The 24,176-nt window shown below is 42.8% G+C and overlaps 1 protein-coding gene across 5 annotated transcripts in view; it reads right to left on the bottom strand.

Annotated features, from left to right (window-relative positions):
* Window positions 1–131: 131 nt before the first annotated feature.
* Window positions 132–24,176, bottom strand: part of tnika (TRAF2 and NCK interacting kinase a) — a 69,421-nt gene continuing 45,376 nt past the window's right edge. The window contains exons 13-35 of one of the 5 annotated variants that reach the window (XM_034144445.1): window positions 23,679–23,795; window positions 19,833–20,024; window positions 18,717–19,283; window positions 15,582–15,746; window positions 15,054–15,317; window positions 13,877–13,986; window positions 13,457–13,572; window positions 12,687–12,784; window positions 12,435–12,458; window positions 11,637–11,645; window positions 11,059–11,127; window positions 10,835–10,941; window positions 10,548–10,650; window positions 10,156–10,305; window positions 9,713–9,812; window positions 9,427–9,597; window positions 9,170–9,313; window positions 8,502–8,636; window positions 7,876–7,976; window positions 7,614–7,763; window positions 5,088–5,247; window positions 4,272–4,411; window positions 132–2,730 (exon numbers count right to left, since the gene is read on the bottom strand). In XM_034144445.1, coding sequence (XP_034000336.1) covers window positions 2,647–2,730; window positions 4,272–4,411; window positions 5,088–5,247; window positions 7,614–7,763; window positions 7,876–7,976; window positions 8,502–8,636; window positions 9,170–9,313; window positions 9,427–9,597; window positions 9,713–9,812; window positions 10,156–10,305; window positions 10,548–10,650; window positions 10,835–10,941; window positions 11,059–11,127; window positions 11,637–11,645; window positions 12,435–12,458; window positions 12,687–12,784; window positions 13,457–13,572; window positions 13,877–13,986; window positions 15,054–15,317; window positions 15,582–15,746; window positions 18,717–19,283; window positions 19,833–20,024; window positions 23,679–23,795 — 3,276 coding nt within the window. In that variant the 3' untranslated portion in view covers window positions 132–2,646. The remainder of the gene's footprint in view (window positions 2,731–4,271; window positions 4,412–5,087; window positions 5,248–7,613; window positions 7,764–7,875; window positions 7,977–8,501; window positions 8,637–9,169; window positions 9,314–9,426; window positions 9,598–9,712; window positions 9,813–10,155; window positions 10,306–10,547; window positions 10,651–10,834; window positions 10,942–11,058; window positions 11,128–11,636; window positions 11,646–12,434; window positions 12,459–12,686; window positions 12,785–13,456; window positions 13,573–13,876; window positions 13,987–15,053; window positions 15,318–15,581; window positions 15,747–18,716; window positions 19,284–19,832; window positions 20,025–23,678; window positions 23,796–24,176) is intronic. The other 4 variants (XM_034144441.1, XM_034144442.1, XM_034144443.1 and 1 more) reach the window with 4 other exon arrangements.

The raw sequence follows: 24,176 nt of genomic DNA, 5'->3' as shown, positions 1-24,176 counted from the left end.
TCTTTTCTCTCCCCCACACACACAGACCTGCTGTTAATGATATACTTGAGGGATGGACAAAGTCTGAGGGCCGAAGCTGATAAAAAGGAGCACACGGTTGCAAAACACATCCAAACAAAAATACAACTGCGTAAACATAATGCTCTAGTTTAATTTATTTCTCTCATACAGCATCTCTTTTACAAAACAAATAAATCCCAAAACAGGACATTAGTAATGCTCTTTCAAAACAAAGAAAACAAGAAATAACACAGAACGAAGAATACAGTGGTTTCATCTTTGAAAGGAGAGTCCTCAGTGTACTGACAGTCAGCCTTTTCCAATGGGAAGAGTGAATTCTGTGATGGACAAACACAGTTAATATGCCCCATTCACGCTTGCTTTTTAATCATACACACAGATGCATGCGTGCACACACACAGGGAAGACATGGTTTTGTTCAGCTCGGCTCTTTATTGCTAAAATGTTAGCCTGCTACCCATAACACAGTTTGGTGAACCTAACTTGCAGCTGCACAGGAACAGCTACCGTGTGGATATGTAAAAGTCTTTGAAAATATAGCTTCATTTTAAAATTATTAACAGAAAATAACTTGATTTAAATGATCATCATTGGGGAATGAGTATAATTTTTGTGTCACTTTACGTTTTTTAAGGAGTAAGCAGGTACTTTTCTCCAATATAGAGGGATACCTCTATAGAGTCGGCCCTCAATAGTGTTATAAATCTAATACAGTATGCATAAATGATTGAGCTACACTTAGTATTCAGAAATGACATGTTTTTATCGTACCATATGCAGTTACTCCTTTCAAAGAATAAATTAAGTCTTAAATGTGTTAACATCTCCTTTAGAAGAGACACATACCATCAGTAACGTGTTAAGGTTAGCCAATAACACACAAAAACCCAGTGTAAATGAACTGTAAAGGCAATACAATTATTAATTATAACTCAAGCGATAATCTTTTGGCCTCCATTTTTTGTTTTGCTTACATCATGCTAGGCACTGTACAAACAGGTAGGAGCCAAAATCAGAAGAACCAATCAGGGAAGAGCATGATTCAAAAGGACACCACAGCTTTCAACAATTAGAACTTTCACATGCACACAGTACTGGGGATTGTTGCTCATATCCTGATGAGGTTGTATTCAGGATAAGCATCTTCATATTCCCTACAGCAGCATGGCTGTGTTTGTGAGTAGCCAAAACACTACTGTGTTAAAGGAAACAGAAAAACACTCACTAATAGTGCCTATCTTTAAATGCTTGGTGTTCAGACACTCCCTCATGAACGTCATACTAAGATAATATCATAAATCTGCTTGTAAACACACTCAATGTTGCTTTAAACGCCTTCAGGTAAAGGTTCACGTACAGAGACTGAATTTATGACTCTTTTTCTGGCCATTGATGTCAATATCCAACCTTGATTTTAATGGGACTCGTTTCAACATCAAGTCAAACACACACACATACATTTATGCACGCACTCACAAACACACACCAACATACACTCCTGATTTCAGAAACACGGATGTGCTATACATTTGATCACACTTCAAAAACTGACTGACTTAGCCACAGAAAAAGAAAAAGAACTGAAATAAAAAGAATGAACAGAATGACGCTATCATTGTTCATTTCATATTACAGTATTTTTGATGCAGCACCTTCAGAGTTTAAAGGACGAAATTGTGAAACTAGGGGGGGATGACATTGATGGAGATGGGGGGGTGACAGGAAGAAGGAAATCGTAAAACAGGATGGACCGGTGATTTCTTTTTAAAGGGACACGGACATCATCTTTGCATACTGTGACCACCCGCCTATGACAGCAGATTGTCTCACCGCATCTCTATCAGCGAGATGCGATCGGACACTAAATTACAATTCAGTTTACTCATGGCCTGAAAAGACGGCGAGAGGAGGAAGAAGAGGAGGCGGAGGGGAGTGACAAAGGAGTAAGAAAATCAATCATGCTGTCTGCTTTTCACCGCTAACATCCAGAGTAGATTTGTCATCCCTCAGCTGCCCTCACTGCACAAACTGTCATATTCACTATATTTGAATTTATATTAAATCCTATTCATCTATTCCCCCGACCTCTGAGGTGTAAGATCTCCAGGAATGAGCCCACACATGGCAGATAGGAAGTGTGGAAAATGAAGGACATGGGTGTCAAAAGGACTCAAAAAGTGAGGACTAAATCGATTGCGGGGACGAAGGGAGGAAGAGGAGACACGGATGGTGTATTTCTCCAGCTGCTGTAATGAAGAGGTTTGTTTGGAGAAAAGACACAGACACACATGGAAGAGTTACAGACACAGACAGAGGATATTTGGAGAGTCAGTGGCACCAGTTTGCCAGTCAGTTGAGTAACGATGGCTTCTGCATAACCCAAAATAATCTAGGGTAACATGTCTCTTCATTTAGAACATGTCTCTGTTGTTTTTTCTCTACGATTACTTTTTTTTTCTCTAAGCGATTCTAGTCACTTCAGTGTTAAAAGAGTTCACTGTGGCCTCTCGGTCAGTCTGTTTTTTTTTTTTTGTGAGATGTGCCGTGGGACAACTGGTAGTCGCCGGGCAGGCCAATGGGAGAGTGAGGCAGAGTGGATGGGGGGGGGGGGGGGGGGGGGGAGCATCACCAATTCATCATGGTGTTTCTGTTGAGGGTCATGAAGAAGACTTGGCTGCTACCTCCCGAACGCACCGATGCGAAGAATACCTGCAGAGAGAAAGATCATATTAAAAACTGAAAATAATTCTTAATATAAGCATTTCCATATCTACAAAGAGCAAATAATATGCTTCTCTGGAAAGGTATTTTTTTAAGTAAATTATGTAATTTACTGTGAATTAAGTCTAACATAGTTGTCAGATTTTACAAACTGGGGGTAAGCAATATACAGCATGTATACTGTATTTGTTTTTGTTTCCTTTTGCAAATCTGCTCACATTTGGAAATACTTAGTTCTATCTAGGATCTAACCAATGTATATTACCTGCTACCTTATTTGGACTTGAACATTTTCTACCTGACATAGCATTAAAAGCTTGCTTTGTGGTTCGTTCGGACTGTTTAACATTACATACGCAAAATATACCAAACACGTTTTGACTACTTCAAGCAGCAGACTGAAATGATGTTGCATCGAGCTCACGAATGTAATAAAACAATGCTACCAGGATTACAATGAATGTTTAAAGGTCCCATGTCATGGCCATTTCTACTGATCATAATTCCATTGTTGAGGTCTACTAAAATAGATTTATATTGTGCAATGTTCCAAAATTGCATTGGTTTCTCATACAGCATCTCTGTATAGTATGTGTATTCACTCTCTGTCCTACACGGCTTGTTGGAGCTCCTGCCCCCCCCCCCTCCCTATGAGCCCAGTGGCCGTCTGCAAGACAGCAAGACACAGCGAAACCCAGACCGAACACACACACACACACACACACACACACACCCGCAGCCTGGCTGGGAGTTTGTGTGTGTGCTCACACGCCGACTCACAGCCTCGCCGCGTCCCGCCATCTCAAGGAGGAGAAATCGGCGGAGCTGCAGCTCCATGTGAGGAAGTCCGTGGATTGGTCAATTTGGACCAATCCACGGACTTAACGTAACGGCTCCGCGGATTGGTCCATTTGGACCAATGGGTCCATTTGGTTATGGGCACGTCACTGTACCCAGGAAGAAAAAGAGAAATCTCCAACGAGGCGTTCTGGGGCAGCATAGACAGGTCTTTTCTGTGTTAGAGTTTTACTCGCTACAGGGTGTACTTTGAGGGTTTGTGACTTTGCAGACCGTTTACATGCAGAAAAACCTACATAACACACAAGGGGACGGGTAATGACTGGAAAATCATGACATGGGACCTTTAAATGATACATAACATGATTATATTCCACGCATGGTAAAGACTTTTGACAATGCACATGTCTGTGTGTTGTTTCTATATTTCTCACACATAAGTGCAAATCAAGACGAAGGAAAATATATTATTAGACTTGAGTTGTATCGAGGATCTACCCATACAAATGAAATGGATATTACCTGCTGCCTAATTTGGACTTGAAAATGTACCTGGCATAGCACTAAAACTTTCTTTTTGGTTCTTTGAGCCGTTTTAATCTTAAAAAGGCTCAAAGAACCAACTTCATGTTCACAATCAGTGTTTCAATGATCAATCAAAACACCGGATAAGAATAACTGAGAATCACCGGATAAGAATAACTGAGAATCAAAGAGTGTGTTTTATTCACCTTGTCGTTCCGCTCACACAGGAATTTGAGTCTCTGGGCTCTCTTGTGCATAAAGACTCCGTCCAGATGACCTGTCTCCACAGAGCGGATCTCTATGGCTTTCTCCCCCCAGCCCATAATCTGATTAGAGTGGATATAGGCTGGAAAAGAGAAAACACAAAAGACTCATCAGTGAAAAAAATCTTTATTATTCAGGTCAAAATGAAATGATGTAGAAATACCATTAGAACATCCAAAAGCATAATGTAAAATCTGGACTCAGTCCTAAATCATAGTAGCTTTAAAGTGTTACACCACTGTGTGCCACATGAGGGCAGTAAAGCACTTCCCTACTGAAGGATATGCAGTTACACATGTCTTTGTTGGACTTTTAATCTCTTGGTTTCCCCCTCTTTCTTTCTTTCCCTTGTGACTATGCGTTTTACATTTACTTTTGATAATCTATATCCATTTTCCATCCTTCTGAATTTGTTACCCTTGCCCCCCCCCACCCCAATGCATCTTTCTTCTTCCTTCTCTTGAAGCCTTCCTGTGAACACAGATGTTATGAACTGATTTTTGAATGCAATTAAACCTTAAATAAACCCGCATAAGCTCAGTTCTCAGATTGTTCACATACTTCTGATCTGCATTTCAACACACGGCACTGAAGTGGGTACTAGCATACATCAATAAAGTTATTTAAGCCTCTAAGTCATTTTTTATTTATATCTTCGAACCGGGTGTTTCTCTATGATGTTTTAAAGACTCCAGTGATGATAGAAATCTATTTGAATCACCTAAACAGACATTAAAATGGTATGATGTGAGACGTACCAACAGAGGTGGGCATCTCTCCCCACTGTAGCACCACGTCCTTGGTGATTCGCCCGTAGGTGTTGACGTAGACGCCTTCGTCCTCGTAACACAGCAGCATCTCCATCCCATCGGTCTTTGGGAGCACCACGATGGAATGGGGCGTCACCTGGCTCTGGATCTGTTGCAGACACACACAGCAAACAGTTCATAGGCTTTAATATAATCTGTCAAATGTAATCATAATCTACAGTGGATTAAAATGTTACAGCTGTTTCCTGATGGGCATTTAATGCAACAGATTTGGCAGGCTGTTTGGATTTTTTTTTTGGACCGACACAATATAGCATTTTTATGTTAGCATTATTAAAGGTGGGGTATGTAATTTTGGAGAAACCAGCTCGAGTGCGCTAGAATTTGAAAATACACAACCGGAAAAAATCTGTCACTTCCTTACAGAGCCCCTCCTCCAACACACACGAACGCGCACATGACCAATGAGGGCACGAGATAAGTTTGTGCACAGATGGAAGGCTGACAGGCAGGTAGGCCATCCAGTTATTTTAGCCGGGCCGGCTCAGATGATTGGTCGTGCTTTTTACAGCGCCACGGCTTCCACAGATGACATTTTTGTATGTATTTATTGTCAAAGCATTTAATATATTCATTGCTATCGGGATGTTAAGAGCATGCCATGGAATATAACAAAAAGTGTTTCTGAAATAAATGACATACCCCACCTTTAACAAGAATAACATCAGAAGAGTTGGGATCAATAACAAACACAGACATGGCTCGAATCTGTGCACTTTACCCAAACAGACGGCTCACAAAAGGTTAAATGAAAGACTGACAAGGTGATGAAAAAACTCCTCTAAACCCACAAGAAACTGCATTTACACAAAATGCAAATTGGAACGACACACCACATCATACTATGGTTTTGTTGGCTGATGAGTGTCAAGAAAAGCTTTTAGAATATTGTCAACTTGTGATAAACATATGACCGCACACCACACACATTTAAAAATGTAATTACAGAAATACTAATTTTATTAATAAATATTTGGAATTGTGTTTTTAATACTTCAATTTTGTGTTGTGGTTCCAGCATGACCAAACATTTATCTTGTAGCACTTAACATCTTTTCATTAGCTTGTGAAGTCTCCTGTGGGTAAGATGAATTTATTCATGCAACCTGTTTCTAGCTAAATTATCCATTAATCACTACTCTAATAAACTGTACTGCACAGACACATGTAGCACTCCTGTGCATCCACTACGGTTTTTTTTTTTACTAAAGATCTATTGATCTAGTCTAAAGGGTGGATGGCAGGATGTCACCTTCATCTGTTTGGCACACTGTAGAAAGGAGAAGTTGGCAGGGAAGGAGAGAGAGAGGAAGATGAAAGGCAACAATTGTGAAAGACAATCACTTCAAGAGGAATGCTCTAATGAAAAGGCTTGTTGTGCAATCACTGTAAAGCATGAACTCAATTGACTTCAATTGCGTGTCTTCATATCTGTATTTGGTGCGGTAAATGTACTGAAATCTTGCCACCAAATAAAAAATGTAGCCTAACTGTGTTTAGATTTCATTTGGTTAAAAGCATACGATTAGTAAAGCAACCCGGGAACGAAGTAATCTGCATGCAAGTACCAAAACTGATTTGCATTCAAGCACGCACATGGACAACTACTGATGGTGTATGTAGCTCCCATGAGTGATTGAGTGACGACTAGAATTGATATCTGACTGCACGCTGCTAAGGGAAGAGGTATGCTGAAAGAACACGCTCACTACTTCACATGAATGCTCTTTGGAGGACTTTGTTGCAACAGGAAATGTTGTAGCAGCTACCACTTACTACATTTCTAGTTATTCAGTCATTTCAGCTTCATACTGTGTACCGTCGGAGCCAAATGCACCGTATTTAGCAAAAACAGCCATCAATCTTTTACTTGCATGACGGCAGATCAATCAAAGAGGTGATTTGTCAAGAAAAATACATTGTATATGTGGAAGCCAATCTTCATGAGACAGCGTGTGAGTCATGGCTGACCTTGGATAAGCAGGTCATATTTTAGGAAGGAGAGAAAATAAATCCTGCTCTCCTTTGCCGTATACATCAGGGGTCTCAAACTCAAGGCCAAGAGCTTGCAAAGAATATAATACGTTTATTATACGGTTACATGCCACTTTACAGAAGCAGGTTGCCCATAAACTACATGTCCCACAATGCATCTCGTTTTGTGACATGCGCACTGAAGAGACTTGCAATTATTTGCCCTGGACTTCTGCTTTCAGACGTAGTTAATTACTAAGTTATTATCCTATCCGATAATAATCCAATTCAGAGGCAATAATGTAATAGTACAACCGGCCCTTTGAGTGCAACCTTTATGCAAATGTGGCCCGTGCAAAAATTGAGTTTGACACCCCTGCCTTACATCATGTGTGTTGTTCTTCATTCAAATTCATTGGACGTGAGAGAAACGTGTTATTGAAGATTTACAGACATTTATAAGCACAGTCTTGTTCTTACATGTGAGGGGATGTAGATGTCGTAAGGGTTGCCCGAGTCCACGTCGATGACATGGAAGCCCACACTGGAACCATAGATGACCTTCAACCTCTGACCTTCCTCCACCGTCAGGTCGACCAGCTGGGGACGGTGCTGCAGTTCAGTGAATGACTAAAATGGCGGCAGGGAGAAAAAGGAGAGGAAATTGTGAGATGCCGTGCCTGTAGTCATGCAATATATTCATTCTGCATTCTCTACATGTGTATAATGTGCATTGTTGTACCTTAAAGGCCATGAACTTGTGGTAGGGTTTAGGAGCCCAGGCATAGATTTCCACAGCGTTCTTCTGAGCAATCACCAGGAACTTAATCCTCTCATATTTGACTGGAAACAACATATAGAGTTAATCAGAGGCCAACATGAACAGCTGAACTTTTCTACTTTGGGAATAATATGAGCGCCATGGAAAGACCTGTGGTTGGTATAACCGTAACTTAATTCCAGTTGATATACAAATAAAAAAGTCCATATCTTTGGGCTGTAAAGCAAACTAGCTTAGCTGCTAGACGTGATTTAATTGGCTCCAGATCTGAGTGACTTGTAGAGATATTGGAGTTAAACAATTACAAACTATTTTCAAAGCTACTGTATACCAACGTTTACTGCATTCAGTAAGAACGCCACAACTTGGTTTGCTTATTTGTGTGACTTCTGTAGCTGCATCTGTGGCAGAATATAAAATATTTACTCATTCTCCTTCCATTTTGAGAATTTCTTAGCTGGTTAGGGATTGTTTCAATACTAAAGAACATTTAAGCTCAGGCCACGTAAGACTTAAATCAGCCTTAGCATGCCTAATTCTATTTATATATTCATTCACGATATACACACAGTAACACAGATCCTTACCAACTTTATAATGCACACAGCCCTCCAGTTCCCCCACTGTAATCCAGCCCTGCTTCTTTTCTACTTCAGGGTCGTTGTGTAGTATTCTGTTCCTCAGCCAGGACAGGTAGTAGACACGCAACTTGTTCTTCTTCCCTGAGAGGGGAGGACAAAATGAGGAAGAGAAATGAGATCAACTTTAGAGGAATGAAGTCCTTAAAACCTCAAATATATTAGGAAAATATTAGCGTGCAAACTGCACACAATGGCAGATTACCAGGCCGTTGTGAGTGAATGGAAGAAGCACAATTCTCACAATATTGAATTATTAACAAACCATCAATGTCTTAAACACATATGATGCAATGAGGCTACTTAACCAAACTCCAATACTTGTCATACATATCGTCACAACCTTCCTAAAATGTATATGCATATTACAAATCTGATATGATATGAGCAATCTTCGCTCAGATACATTGGAGAAGAATTCGGGTGTGTGTATGAGGATACACTTGCATATGTGCATCCACTGTGTGTGTGTGTGTGTGTGTGTGTGTGTGTGTGTGTGTGTGTGTGTGTGTGTGTGTGTGTGTGTGTGTGTGTGTGTGTGTGTGTGTGTGTGTGTGTGTGTGTGTGTGTGTGTGTGTGTGTGTGTGTGTGTGTGTGTGTGTGTGTGTCAGACCTACCAGATATGGTGACCAGCACATTGAGCCCCTCCAGCACATCCATCTGCAGGAAGCGGCGCCTGGTGATGAGGTTGTACACTTTTCCCTGTCCACTTCGGTCAAGCAGCATAAGACCGTTCTCTGTCCCCACCAGCAGATTCACACCTGAACACACACACACACACACACACACACACACATACACACATACGAGTCAGACACGAAGATGTTGGGACAAGTTTTTTGTTTAATAAAAGTTGAAGGATGCCCCCTCCTACCCCAGAGTGCAGCACACAGGATCTCGGAGTTGAAGCGCTTCTTGTATTTGCGGATCTCTGGGGTGTCACTGTGGGGTCTGATGTTGGTGGGGTTGACGTTGACCACAGAGATCTTTCTGGCTTCGTTTAGTCTGGCCTGCTCCTGCTTCAGCAGCTCGCTAGAAAACATGTCTGAGATAAAACAGAAGAAGAGAAAGTTGAACAAATGTAAAAAAGGTTTAACTGATTAGATTTGTGGAATATGTTAACATGTGGCTTAAGCTTTCCTTTGCTTTGCTGTGCTTACCTTCTGTTGAGTTTTCATCATCATTTTCACCTGGGGAGGTCTGATAGACACGTGGATCAACAAATGGGGTGAAGGACGATTTGGACCCGCCCAGACCAAACTGTGTGACAGAAAACAGTAAGTCATTATATAGCAGCAGCCTACATTAACACATTACTCAGGGCTTCTTTCATTTATTTGAAGATCATAATACCTCCTTTTATTGCTTAAACGTTTTTATGTGAAATTAAGGGCATTTATCTGACTTAAGTGCTGGATTTGTCCAATTCCAAATATAAAATACGAACAGTTAGTTATACTCTTTTTATTATTTAATTCATAAATGTTAAGACTAATGATATGAATTGAAGTTTATCTTTTATTCATGAATGAGTGTGTGTGTGTGTGTGTGTGTGTGTGTGTGTGTGTGTGTGTGTGTGTGTGTGTGTGTGTGTGTGTCTGACCTCAGCCATGTCTCCCAGTTCTTGCAGGGCGGAGGTGGGCGTGGCTGAGGGAGAGTTGCTCTGTTGCACCAGGTCAGGGAGGTTACCATGGTTACCGTGATTACCGAACCCATTGCTCTCAGTGTGACCACCTCTCCTTCTCTCCTCCGCCTTAAAGACAAAATGAAAGGAGAGAAAAAAATATGAGAAACAAAGGAAAGAGCAGATATTACGTTGAGAGCGGCGACTAAAAGAAGTTCAAGCAGTCAAAGTGGTGACGAAGAAGCAAAATCAGCTCCGTTTGGATGAACAAAAACAGTTTTTCTCTGTTTATTTTCATCCCCTTCTCTTTAGATCCCTGTGTGTGTATGCCTGTGTGTGTGTGTGTGTGTGTGTGTGTAATCATTCATCACCTCTCTCATCACCAGAGTGCTGTCCTTGGAGCTATTATAGGCATCTCCCAGAGAGTCTTCTGTCAGCCCTCCATACGACTCACTGCTGCTCTGCACTGTTGGCCTGTAACACACAACACACACACACACATACACACACACACTTATTAAAACTGTAGTGACAAGCTGCTGGCATGGTGTATATACCAAATACTTGCTTATCTCTACACAAATGAATACTGACAAGCCGAGCTTGGAGGAAAAGAGAACAGAGGGAGGGAAAAACAAAAACAGAGGGGACAACTTACATGATGCGGGGGATGTCGCTAACAGCAACCGTCCCATCATGCCCCACTGTCTGCCCGTCGTCATCGCTGCTGTCCGAATCGTCACTAGAGGACGAGTAGTCCGTCACCTTTTTTAGAACGCGAGGAGTACAGACAGAAAACTGTTTAGAAATGAAGAAAATGCGGTGAATAAAAATGAAAAGATGAAAACCCTTCCATCACACCTGTACATGTATAAGTCGTACCTTGACTGGAGGTCTGCTGCCCTCCTCCACCCTCAGTTCTCTGAGCTCCTTAGCCAGTGCACTAAGGTCCTGTAGAGATGAACAGAATACAAGAGGAGTAAGAGATAGTTAGTTCATCAGCTCTGTATCACAGATCCTGAGGAGAAGGAGACCAAATCATATACAAGCACGAGGGCAGCAGAGAGGGGCATGGTGACGAGAGGACACTGATTTGTTGTCACACAAACACCCGGTTTGTAAACAGGAACAAACAATGCTTATCTGAGAAACACTTAAAGCTTAGCCAAGTGACACATTCATTTGTGACATAGGAAGTGTTTACATATCAGCACTTTTGTTCGCTCACAAGCATCAACCATGTGAAGACGGGTCATAAGAGGAGAGAGAGACAGATAATCAGGATTGATGTTGTACTGGATTGTAGCATTAATCCACACCCCCGCGCTATCAATCAACCCCATGCCAACTGGCCTGTGGTTTCTCCCCTCCCGTAACTCCCCATTCAAGCCAGCCCAATGGATCAGTCCAAATCATGCAGATGGGGGGGGAGGGAGAACCGTCATACACGGCGGGCTTACCAGCTCCTCCTGATCAGTGCCCGTGACATCAGGAAAAACAGGAAAACAGATTCAGAGAAATCAGGTGCTTGGCAGTTCAGGTAACACACACCCTTTCACACACCCAACACACACATGCATACACCAGTGTTTCCCATACAATGATTTATTTGTGGCGGGCCGCCACAATTAAATATCGTCCGCCACAAATGGATCTCATAAAAGATTATTATTATTATTCTTTTTTTTCTAATGGATAGTGAGGTGGGCTGATGATCGGAAGGTTGCGAGTTCAAATCCCGCCTGGAACACCACTACTAGTGTGCCCTTGAGTAAGGCACTTAGCCCTCAGTTACTCCAGGGAGAATGTCCCTGTAATTGGTCATTGTCAGTCGCTTTGGAATAAGGCGTCTGCTAAATGCCTAAATTGTAAATTGTAAATTATAATTTTGGGAGAATAAACCCCACAGATCCTCAACTCCGGTGTGTCTCACTCATTAACAACGCAACACAGAGCAACAAGAACGTTGTCTACAGTAGCCATGAACTCGCATGTATTATCAAATTCTGTGGGAAACACTGCATCACTCAAACTGGCACAAGCGAGCGTCCACATACACTCTCTGAGGTATGTGTGAAGAAGCACACATGCACTGCCGCCGCCTTTACACTCTGATATTTTTTTACTTAAAAGAAACAAACGTCATCTTCTTGTGAAACCAACTAACTCCACCATGCCAAGGGGGGAAAAGAAGGGCTCTGAAGATCGAGGCAAAGGAATACTGGGATAAAAGAAAGGGGGACTCGAGTGTCACTAACCTCATCTATGGCTTTCTTATAGCTCTGAAGAATAAAAGAGAGGGAGGCAGAGAAAAGAAGAACCAGATGAATGTAGAAAAAAGGAGAAGAAGCCTCAAGAAGATTCCCAGGGAGGAGACTGCTGTGACAGAAAGATAGTGTGTGTGTGTGTGTGTGTGTGTGTGTGTGTGTGTGTGTGTGTGTGTGTGTGTGTGTGTGTGTGTGTGTGTGTGTGTGTGTGTGTGTGTGTGTGTGTGTGTGTGTGATACTCACTGCAGGTCTGCTGGGTCTGGCTGATTCACGGCCCTCCTCCTGTTTGGGCTTTGCCTCCTGATTGGCTCCCGGTGGGGATCCTTCTGGCTTGGCTTGACCTATCATCGCAGGAAATAAATTACACATTTTACCTACATACTGTGGATCAATTAGCTTGATCAGAATCTGGAAACATGTTAATTCAAATTATGAGAGATATCACTTAATCATATTTTCCTACCTACTCATTCATATTGTGAAAAGGTGTGGTCACGCAAATCATTTTTCTGAACTATTTTGTATTTTTCTCACCCTATTCCGATTACTACTGGTCTAATTTTTTACATTTCTGCCATTTTTACTGTGAACCCCATTATAACATCCAGCAAACATGAAAGAAAGCTGATGCTTCCATACTCCAACCTCTCCCTCTGCCATGTGTTTGTCAAGGGGATATCCATGCATATCTTAGATATCCCTCTGGCCTGTTGTTTGACACATCCGTGAAGGCTTCTCTCTATCTGCCTCTCTCATTTCCTCTCTTCTATCTCTCCGGAGGCTGGGAGTAACAGGGCACATCAGACAGGTTGATCAGAGCAGAACTGCAGCTGACACTGTCCCGCTGATAGCCTCTGAAACTCGCCGAAGCCCTGCGAGTGCGAGTGTGTGTCTGTGTTCGCATTTGCATGTAAACAAGTACACACACAGGCTTTTAATTGTTTGCGTGCAAGCTTGTCAGTGTGGGTGCATAACAACGGTATAATCGTGAGTGTCTGTGTGAGTTTTTGTACCTCTCCTCTCGGCTGAGCCTCCTTGAGATGAAGGGGAGGAAGACGATGAGGAGTTGGAGGATGTTCTTTGCAGCATGGCGTCCAGAGAGAGCTCTGAGCGCCGCAGGTCTGGGTTACTGAAAGAGGAAATAAAAAACGTTTCACTCATTTCAGTTCTTTATTATGATCCAGCATAGCATGCCATGTAGCATTACCGTGTGTTTATAAACGTTAGATAATTCCTACAGTGAAAAAACTGAATTCAAACAGTATGATGAATAGCTTCCACAAAGAAATTACACATCTTTTGACCAGATACAGCATTAAAGTTATATAAAGCACATCCTGTGTTTTGACATGTAGGTTAAAGGATGATGCGGACTATAAGGGTTACTTCAGATTTTAGTTTACAGGTGGAAAATGTGCTAATATGAGCTTTACCTGGCCCTTATGAGTTGGGAGCCTGTGCGAGGGCCCAGACCTACTCCTCCTCCATTGGGGGAGTGCTTCCTGACCAAGGCTGGGGAGATGGAAGTGGTCCTCTGAGGGACCTGGACACAAATATATAGAAGGTCACTATTGCTGATACGGCTTGGCTTATAATCGCCTAGCAAGAAGTCCAAAGGTTGTGACCAGACCTTTTTTTGTTACTGACATAATTCATAAATGTGGTGAAACAGATGCAGTAATGTTGATCGACACCTGCCCTAGTTAACAATGCCAACACAGTCTAATTACACTAAAGGCTGTGCTCTGCATGTAAAGCATATCCCTTCCCTTGTTTTTCCCATGCTTGTATGTTCTTGTTAAATCTTACAAAACTGTGCCATTTCCTGTGGTTGCAACATCAGTTCAGTTTCCTCACTTAATGAGGTAACTGAAACCTAACCAAACGAATAAGGAATAATCCAAATGTAAGAAAATATTACTTGCAGGATGAAGTTTGTGCTTTTCTTGATGCTTTTGCTTAAACTAAAATAAATCCATAAACAGACTAATATAATAATATTAAAGGTCCCCTATTATACTGTTTTTCATCAATATATTATAGGTCTCAGATATATACAAAACATGTCTCTGAAGTGTTTGTCTCCAAACACCAAACAGATCATTGCAGCATCCCATAATCCCCTCTGTTTCAGCCCGGTTTCAAAAGAGCTGATTCTCTGTCTGTTACTTTAGATGAAAATAAGGAGCCCCTCCCCACGCCCCTCTGAGAGATATTTGGTTAAAAAGAACACAATGGTGCTCTAGGAGGAGATTCAGGTGATAAGGTGGGGGGGGGGGGGGGGGGGAGGGGGGGGGTTACCTTGGTTGCTGATTGGCTAATGGTTACTCAAGCCAAAAAATCGTTATGACATCATAAAGTGGCCAAAATCTGATCAGCTCATTTTCAGACAGGTTTTTATATAAATGGATCAGGACAAAAAGAGAGAGAATCTTTTTTCCTGAAACGTTCAGAATGTCTTTCCACAGAGGGGACAAATGTTGATGTAGAAGAGACATGAAGAAGAGGGGACACATGTTGATGTAGAAAAGACTTCAAAAGGTGGATTGTGCATAATAGGTGACCTTTAACACAGAAATAGTGTCTTCTTTCTGAATGTGATTCTCTGACCTTGGGTGGCATGTCCTCCTCTCTCAGCCAGGCGGTCCTGTCCCGATCCCTGTCCCGGTCTCTGTCCCGGTCCTCCCGGCCTGCGATGCGCTGCGGGGGTCCCGGGGTGTCAGAGGTGGGGTCCGAGTTCTGGCGGGGCATCTCGGGCCTGGGGGAGCCAGACACGCTGACCCCTTCACTCAGAGCTGAGCCCGTCTGATCCTGCAGAGACTGAGAACCGGACATGGACCCGGAGTGGGTCTTCACTGGGACCAGGTGGGCCATCTGTAAGATGAGAAAGACAGAAGGAGGCATGAAGGGATTGTGTCAGATGGGAGAAAAGGTGAAAAAATAAAATGTTACGGCATAAATGGTAGAAAATAAAATGAGATTAATAAAAATAGAACAAAAACGAAAGTCAGAAAGGAGGGAGTGGTGAAAGATTTATAAGGAGGCTTGGACCTTTAAATGTTAACAAGGAGTGAAAAGATTTGTGATTATTTATGACACACCGAGCATTCGCACGCTTATGCACGTGTACACACACACCTGTGGTTCAATGGAGCGGGGGATGGGTGGGGTGCGGGCGGGCTGCATGCCCCCGCTGCTGAAGGACTCGGAGCGGGGAGGGAGGGAGGGGTCGGAGATGCGGTTGGCCACTTTGGGCTGCAGCGCTGGGGAGCTCTGCCTGTTCAGCTTAGATCGCTCCTCCACCTGGGACGGGTCACATACCACTGTCACTCACAGCCAAGAACACGGTAACAACCAATCACCACCGTCGGTATTTGCCCCCATCCCCATGCATGGTTACAAACCAAACAGACATCTAAACATCACACTGTGGGACACCTCTGTTTTTGTTGTCAACTGCCACTTATTTAAAATATTTTATTTTTACGCCCTCACTATGCATCATTACACACTTGGAGCAAATCCAGACTTCCAAGGAAACTGTCAAATGTCTTAAGTCTGGCAGGTTGTTGGCACCAACATTACATGCAATGTTTTGGTTGTTTATCATCCAACAGATTCTCTGGTAAGATTGTATTCGATGTAACCGCCATTAAATTGTTATGTTTGCGTTTCTACATGTCCCACAGACTTGAGTTGAGGAGTGTCTGATTGCTGTATGCAAAGGTACCGAATTATCCCAAAGCTTTTTAAGCAGACACCGCATTTAAACAAAAAAATCATAGTTTTGAGTACATGCGGAGCTATGAAACCATGTTTGATTTTTATGTTCATAAGAGCTTCAGTGACTTTTTTCACAGAGCTTCAATGCAAACAAGCACCAAATATCTGTGAGTGAGGACGACAGAAAGCTCCCGTTGCCAGTGTAATCAGATTATCAGATTATCTGGTGTGCAGTGAGAGAAGGCTCTGAGGAATGCTCCCGGCTGATAAAAATCACACTTTTCTTCTCTGAACATAGTCTACTCAACGGCTGGTGGACGGTTGAGTCGTGGCTCAGCATGGCATAGAGTCAATAGCCCCCAGTTAAACTTCCGTATGCAATGAGAACTATCCCCTTTGGAGGCTTTCTGTAATTCCACACGAGTCCATAATCTTGTAGGATTATTCAAGATTATGACCCAGGTCAGAACAACTATGCAATATTGTGTCATTCGTCAAATATTTGTTAGTTGCCTGCTAGCGAGTCAACTACAGTGAGGCAACTATGGTATTCGGTGTCAGAAATCATCTCAAAAACGTTGTTAGTTGTTCACTCGGGATGAACGCCAACTACTGGTGAAGGAAAGAAGTGTAGATAAACAGCAGCTCAGTACACAGAACCAATGAAAAAGAAATATTTGGTGAGTGAGGAGAAGCACTGCTGTGATCCAGGTCGGGTTTAAGCTGTGGAGGCGATCAATGTTAGCATAAACATCAACTGACCTTCAAAAGATTTGCTACTAGAAGATCTCTTGCCGGAAGAAAAACCTTTTGGGTGGTGCTGGCACGTTTTTGAGGTTCCTCTTAAGCCTACCACCCAAAAGCTCTTTCTTCCATGGCAAGGTTTCTAAGAGGTTAAAACAGAGCATTAGGGGATGTTAATAGAGGTCACTGTCGCATCAAAACTAAGAAAGAACAAAGAAAAAGATTAGTAAGGAGAGCAGATGGAGGACATCCTCTGAGGATCCAGGGTTGTTAGAAGGATCCCACCACCAATTGGCCAGCACCCATCACCAAGCCGGGATTAGATCGACCGGTTGACTGACCTAAAAAGAAGTTTGGATGGGTGGGTTTCCCCCGATGACATCAACAAGAATATGGAGCGGGTTGGCCATGGTGCTTTTTGGGGTAGCAGGTTATAAGGGTGTAGGGGGAGGGGGGGGGCTTGGGTAACTAAGCTACCTATGGTACAGGGTGATAAACTGTCCCTGATATAAGCAACTCCGCAATGGATCTCAGTCCCAGAAGATAATATTTTCAGTAATTAAAAAATGTACAAGATTTATTATAAAATACATGTAAATTGTCGAGATAAATGTTTAACAGTAATGTTGTGTGTTTGTATGTATTTACATTATGCATATGTGTGTTTGCATCTTTGTGATGACTTATATGACTTTGTTAGTGGAGATATATTCTGAAATGTAGGAATATATTTGAGGGTTACATTTGGGACAAGGAAGTCGATTTTTTGGCAAGCAAATTTGTTTACACTACAGTTTATGTTTAAATATTTAATTGGGAATAGTTGCAATTATTGCTTTTGTTGATTTAAGTATATTTTGAGTTCACCAAAGATCAGCTGACACAACCTAAATGTGCATCAACCCTTTCATGTTGTATCAACCAGTACTTAACACAAGTTACGAAAACTAGAAACTAGATTTGGGCCTCATTTCAGTCACAAATATAGAAGTACAAACATGTGTGTGTGTGTATGTGTGTGTTTGTGTGTGTGTGTTTGTGTGTATCTATACATGTGTGCTTTGGACAAGGGTCGAGCACTCAATGGATCTGATGGATCTGGTTCTGGGATCCAATGGGAGAGCCATACGGGGAGCAGCGAGGGGTAGACGTTGCTGAGAGGGAGAAATGGAAGTTCTGGTCGGGCATGAGGAGGTGGTCATTGTAGGTTGGAGAAGGTGTGTGGGGATTGTTGAACACAAGCGTGTCACAGGAGAATTGAGGGGAAAAGGTACCGGCGGACCACGAGCCTGAGGAAGAGGGGGAGATTTGTGGAGAGGTGCGAGGTGAGGGGCCCAGCCACAAATCGGGAACGGTGGGAGAGGTTAGCTCTTCAGCGGAGCGAACACCCATATGTCTGATCTCAGAAAAGTTCTGTCTCATTACGCCTGCTGGGGCAGAAACGTTAAGGTCAGACATGGAGGAGCAAGGTCTTACTCCCTGCCTCCTATTCCCTCCCTCTCTGTCACTATACAAAGGAGGGGAAAGTAAGTGATTGTCACCAGGCACTTGAAGAAGACTATTGGAGGCAGGTGAGTAGGAATTCCTGCACCTTTGTACGGCGGATTGGAGAGCGTTGTCAGGGAAGGAGCAAGAGAGGCGGTCAGTTTGGCCATGTGAGACCTCCCAGTCCGGGGGCACTAGGAGGTTCGTGTGGCAGCGAGCTAGCCTACTCTCTTTTAGCCACCTTCCCTGAGACTCTGATTCTATATCTACATCTATTCTACAGCAAGGTGAGTGTGACTTGCTGCGCGGATGTCTACTAACCACTTTGAGAGCAGACATAGATCCAGACTGGGGACTCTGGACGTGTGGTGGGGACTGAGGATGAGGGATCCTAGGGTCCGGCATTAGCCCCTGGATGTCTGTATGATTGGGGGCAGAGAGAGGCCTGTCTCTGGGCCTCTCATTCTGATTGTTAGGCACCAGAGCATAAGGGTTGAGCACTTGGTTAGACTGGCTGACTGGCCCGTGACTGGAAAGCTCTCTTTGATTATTACCAGGTCCCTTACTGGGCCCTTGGCCAGGACCCTGGCTCTGCTCCCGGCTGCGCCCCGGGCTGCGGCCCCTGAGCTTCTGAGCCCTAAACTCTCTGACCTGCTGACTTATCTCCTGCTTGAGCCCCGGATCTAGGGGTTCTCCATCTAGTGAGATATGGATATGGGGGGGATGGGAGGAGAGGGGCTGGGCACCATGGGACGGGGTTCGTCTAGGGGCCTGAGCTCTGTTTTGGCGCCAAGAGTCAGGGGATGAAGCCGGTTGGTTGAATGACTGGTGCTGTCGTAGTTGGGAGTGGGGTAGGTGACCCTGAACATGCTGCTGCTGCGTCAGGACCTGGGGGTCAGAGTCAGAGGAAGGTAAGCCACAACACAAACACAGAGGAGACTTCACATGGGGAATAAAAGCACTTCTTAAATATCTTCAGACTCATGAAGCGATGTCTCCCACGGAGGCTGCTGCTTCTAGTAGGACCTGCTGAATTAGATATTAACAACACAAAAAGGCCACTGGGTGTTTTTATATAAAATAGGGGGATTACTGGGATCATCACCAACACATGCAGATATTTATTAAGATCTGGTACTTGTCCCTTCTACACTGAAAAAACTGAACTGTTGACTTTAATTAAATATATTATGTCAACCAATTTCACACAACTGTATTAGGTTAGTTGAAAGCAATAATATTAAGTTCAACCTAACATTTTGTATTTCAACTGCATATTATTGCTTTCAACTAACCTAATACAGTTTGTCAACATAATGCATTTAATTAAAGTCAACATTTCAGTTTTGTTCAGTGTAGAAAAGGGATGATTTTGGAAGATAACTCCCATATGTAACTGCATGCATGTCTTTGTACACCATGCATGTTGTGACTTACCTCCTTAGCCCAGGCAGGCTTGTCGGTGGGGTTGCTGATGTCTTTGTAGTGGTAAAGCGGCTTCTTCTCGGCCTGCCGTCCCTCCTGCTGCTGCTGCTGCTGCAGAGACACCAGGTAGGCTCTCTCCTGCTGGAGCTGCCGCTGGAGCCGCTCTGCCTGGCGCTGCTCCTCCACCTGCTTACGCTTGTACTCCTGCAGGGAGACAGGGAGAATGGGGGGGGGGGGGAGGAAGGACAGAGATGAGAGACGGGCAAAGGAAAACAGAACGAAACGTAGATGGATTTTGGAGGAGAACGGAGGACCGTGAGACGAGGACATGATGATGATGAGAAGGTAGTGAGACACAGATCAGCACCAAATCAAGCGAGGAATTGTTGCACAATTTCTTATCCATGCAATTTTTAAGTAGTACAAAAATAAGTAGTTTCAAAAAGTGTTTGGTACTTATTTTAATTACGAAATAGTAAGCTGTCATTTGCAGTAAATGTATCTCAATTGTTCTGTTTTGTGCGTTTGCAAATGCTCTTTGATAAACAAGCCTGTTTCTTACATCAAATTTGATCAATGCATTTTCAAATATTGCAAAACAGAACTGATGAACACAAATACTGACAACTTGAATCATGTGAATGTAACAGATTCACAATTATAACCACCATCTTCAGCCTGATGTAGATGAACGGGACGAGGGGAAGAAAGGACTTGGGCTTCGGGAGTGGAAGGAAGGAAGGAAGGAAGGTACTGAGAGGGAAGGAGACATGGAGGTAGGAAGGAAGTTGAGAGGGAATGGGAAGATGCTATTTTTGGGCAGCAACACATCTCTGGGTTTTGGTGCGTGAAGTCATTACTGTGGTCTCTGGGGTTGACATGGATTGGATCTCAAAAGGTTTCATCCTTTACTGTATTTCTCCTCAAATAAGATGTAAGGGGCAGTGGACACATCATACAATACCTACTGTGGATTCCTCGCACTAATAAAACACAGACATAGATAAGATTGGCACTGAGAAACCCCTCTGTGGGAAATATATCCGTCTTATTTCCCCTTGGATGTTCTCACTTTGCGTGGGCCCAACTGATTGAGGCTGACAAAACAGTTTTTCTGCACCCTTTGGGAAATCCTTTGAGATCCAGCCAACTAAATGGTATACTTCATGCAATGAGTGATCTGAATAACAAGCACTGGAGATAAGAAATGCATTGTTTATGTTCCATGTTTTTCAAATAGGTAGCAGACATGTTGAGTGTCTCAGACTGTGGATTCCTTGAGTCAGTTCCTCTGTGAAACTGTCACTCAGGTGCATGCAGTGGGGGTAGGGGGCCACACACAGCACAGATGGGGGGGCAGCAGAAGCACGTGGGAGGGCTATGGTTACCATCAGTAATGCCTGTTCCTGTAGTAGCTGCTGCTGGAGAATCTCTAACTGCCTCTGTTCCTCTTCCAGCTGTCTACGGATATACTCCTGAGCAGCGTGTCGGCACAAGGAGATAGAAATAGACCGAGAGAAAAATCAGGAAATCTGAACGTCGAAACACAGACAGAGTAAGAAAGACAGAGATAGAAAGCGATATAGAGAGGATAATCTCCTGAGGTGGCAGTGAATGAGGAGAGAAGATCAGTCAGGAACCAGATGAAGCTAAGGAGGATGCGTTCTCCAACAATTGTAATGTGTTACAAAGAAAACATGATAAGGAGACAAGAGAGAAAAGAGGGGTTTAAATACATCTCTCAAAACACGTAATCTTAGGAGGAGAGAAACAGAGCGATAAAAAGGGACCAGGACAGACAAATAATACACATCAGAACAGCAGGTCAAGGGGAAATGATTGTTAAAAGATGTTCTGAGGAAGACACACACAAATCTTAATACAGACAGAATCAAAAGGAGAAAGATACAGGGCCCATGACAAAACCTAATAAATGTAGATATGTGGTTATTTTCCATTCTGATCATTTTGTTTTTCAGAAAAAATACTTTGTCAAAAAGGATCCAAGCTCTGAGAAATTATTAAAAAATCCTTTAGGAATTTTTCGAAAAAGGTTTTAAAACTGAATGATAATTTACAAGCTGTAGTCGAGGTTCTGTGTTTATTCAAAATATATATATGATCTTTTTAGTTGACCCATCAACACTGTCATACACCCTGGCACTCTAAACTGTGGCAGATCACACTTGTGTTATAATGTTGACAGGGCACGTCTTGATTTTCATCCTCAAGGAACTGCTTACTAGGGATGCCAGAAACTGACCATGATCAAATTCGAAAATCGGACAGCCCTGGCGAATATTAATCGATTATTCGCCGCCGCCCCCCCCCGCGGGAGAGAAAAAAAAAAGTATGTTCTCACTGTTCTGTATATCGCCAATAAATCAATCGCACGTGTGACGGAGAGGGGGGGGGGGGGGGGGGGGGGGGGGGGGGGGGGCGGGGTCGGTGTGTAGCAGGCTGCAGCAGTCTGCACTCTGCGCTGCCTGCACTGCTGGCTTCCTCCAAGTTTACAGTAAAACAAACTGGTGGTGTGACCAATGGCCATTTACAATTATTAATACTATTACTATTATTAGCATTAGTCTATATTTTGGTTTAAACTAAGCCAGGAAAAAAAAAGAAAAATATAAATAATAATAAAAAAATATATAAATAAAATCGAATTTTAAAAATAATTTTCGATTATGGAGACTGTAACGAATATTCGAAAAATCGAATAATCGCTGGCATCCCTACTGCTTACACTAAAGAACAACAACTTTTTCTAAAAGTAATAATTTGAAGCTATTATTTCCTTCATCCCAATTGAGAAAAAGGAGATCCATTTAAGATGTTTCAATAAAGTTTGACTGACTTAGACAGAAATCTAAAGAACATATGATGGGCAAAACCGAAGAGAAAGAAGAAAATAATATTTTGCATTTACGATTGAGGAGAAAAGAGAGGCCTAACGGTACGTCCACACAGCAGCGGTAAAAAAATCTTGGAGGTGGGCGTATCTGAAGCTTGGGGATTTTTTGCGAGCAACGCGACCAACAACCAATCACATGAATCTCCCGCCCCCGACATACAAAGCAAAAAAGCCCGAAGTAAACTGGATATAAACTCCCCAAACAGGCGAAAACCTACCACTGTCTCTGCCACCTCCCTCCATGCCTGGCTCCTCCGGTTTGTATCCCAGTAGGTAAATAGGGACTGGTCATAAAGCACCGGGTGATTCCCTACAGCTATAATTAATTTCTCCTCCATTTTTTGGAATATGAGGAAATGACCTGCGGTATGTCTCTCCCAGCATGCACGCGGTTTGATTGGCTAACGCTTGTACTGTCAGATTTGCATAAATGGGATTTGATTGGCTGACGCTTCCACCTCAGCTTCAAAAGTTGAACATTGCTCAACTTTTGAAGCCTGAGATGCCTGGAAATCTCCGCTTTGCTTCCCACAATGCAGTTCGGCGAAAAGTGAGGCAAAGTGACGTCACCCCATTCAGAAGCGTTGGAAGACTTTTTTAACGCTGCTGTGTGGACGGGCCGTAACAACAAGAGGGTAGGAGATTATGCACAGAAAAACAAAGCATGCGTAATCAGCTTAAAAGTGTACGAGTTGTGTATCTGAAACTGAAAATCCTGCAAAGAACAAAAATACACCACTGAGGTAATTTAAGGAGACAAGTCAAATCAGAGTGACTCACAGGGACGGAGGGAGATGTTGCCATAAAAAGAAACAGAACGTTTTGGGGCAAATGAGGGATTCTGGAGTTGAGTTGTCATCATATTACACTTTCCTGTGGCACCATACTGTCTGTATTCATACAAGAAGTTTGTTTTAATACAATAGTACAGTAAGTGTATGAACCTGTTCTCTTTCTGCATGCCTCCTCTCCTCCTCTCTGCGGAGCTGCTCCATTTCCTCGTAGCGTCTCCTCTGCTCCCTCTCATGCTGTTTCCTCACCTCACGCTCTCGCTGCTGCTGCTGTGAGGAGAGCAGGAGAACACATTGTTTTCACACAAATAAAATAAGTAACATGTCTCCACACACGCTGCTTTTTGATATGTAAACTAATTTCATCATAATTCCTTTTGCTTTAAATACATTTATTTCCTTTCTTCATTGTGTCTTGGCTTAGAATCTTTAAAGGTCTCCGATCATGCTATTTTTAGGCATATATTATGGGTCTCAGATATATACAAATATATAAAAATGGTCTATGATGTGTTTTGCTCAAAATACCAAACAGATCATGCATTTTAGACATCCCTCATATCCCTCTGTTTCAGGCCTGTTAGAGAACTTCTGATTCTGGGTCCTTAGCTTGAATAAAGGATAATAAGGGAGCTAATGCCTGCTCAGAAT

Source organism: Trematomus bernacchii, unplaced genomic scaffold (genome assembly GCF_902827165.1).
Source record: "Trematomus bernacchii unplaced genomic scaffold, fTreBer1.1, whole genome shotgun sequence".
In the NCBI taxonomy this organism is placed as follows: Eukaryota; Metazoa; Chordata; class Actinopteri; order Perciformes; family Nototheniidae; genus Trematomus; species Trematomus bernacchii.
The sequence above is the reverse complement of the archived record's forward strand: the minus strand, read 5'-3'. Positions and strand labels throughout refer to the sequence as shown.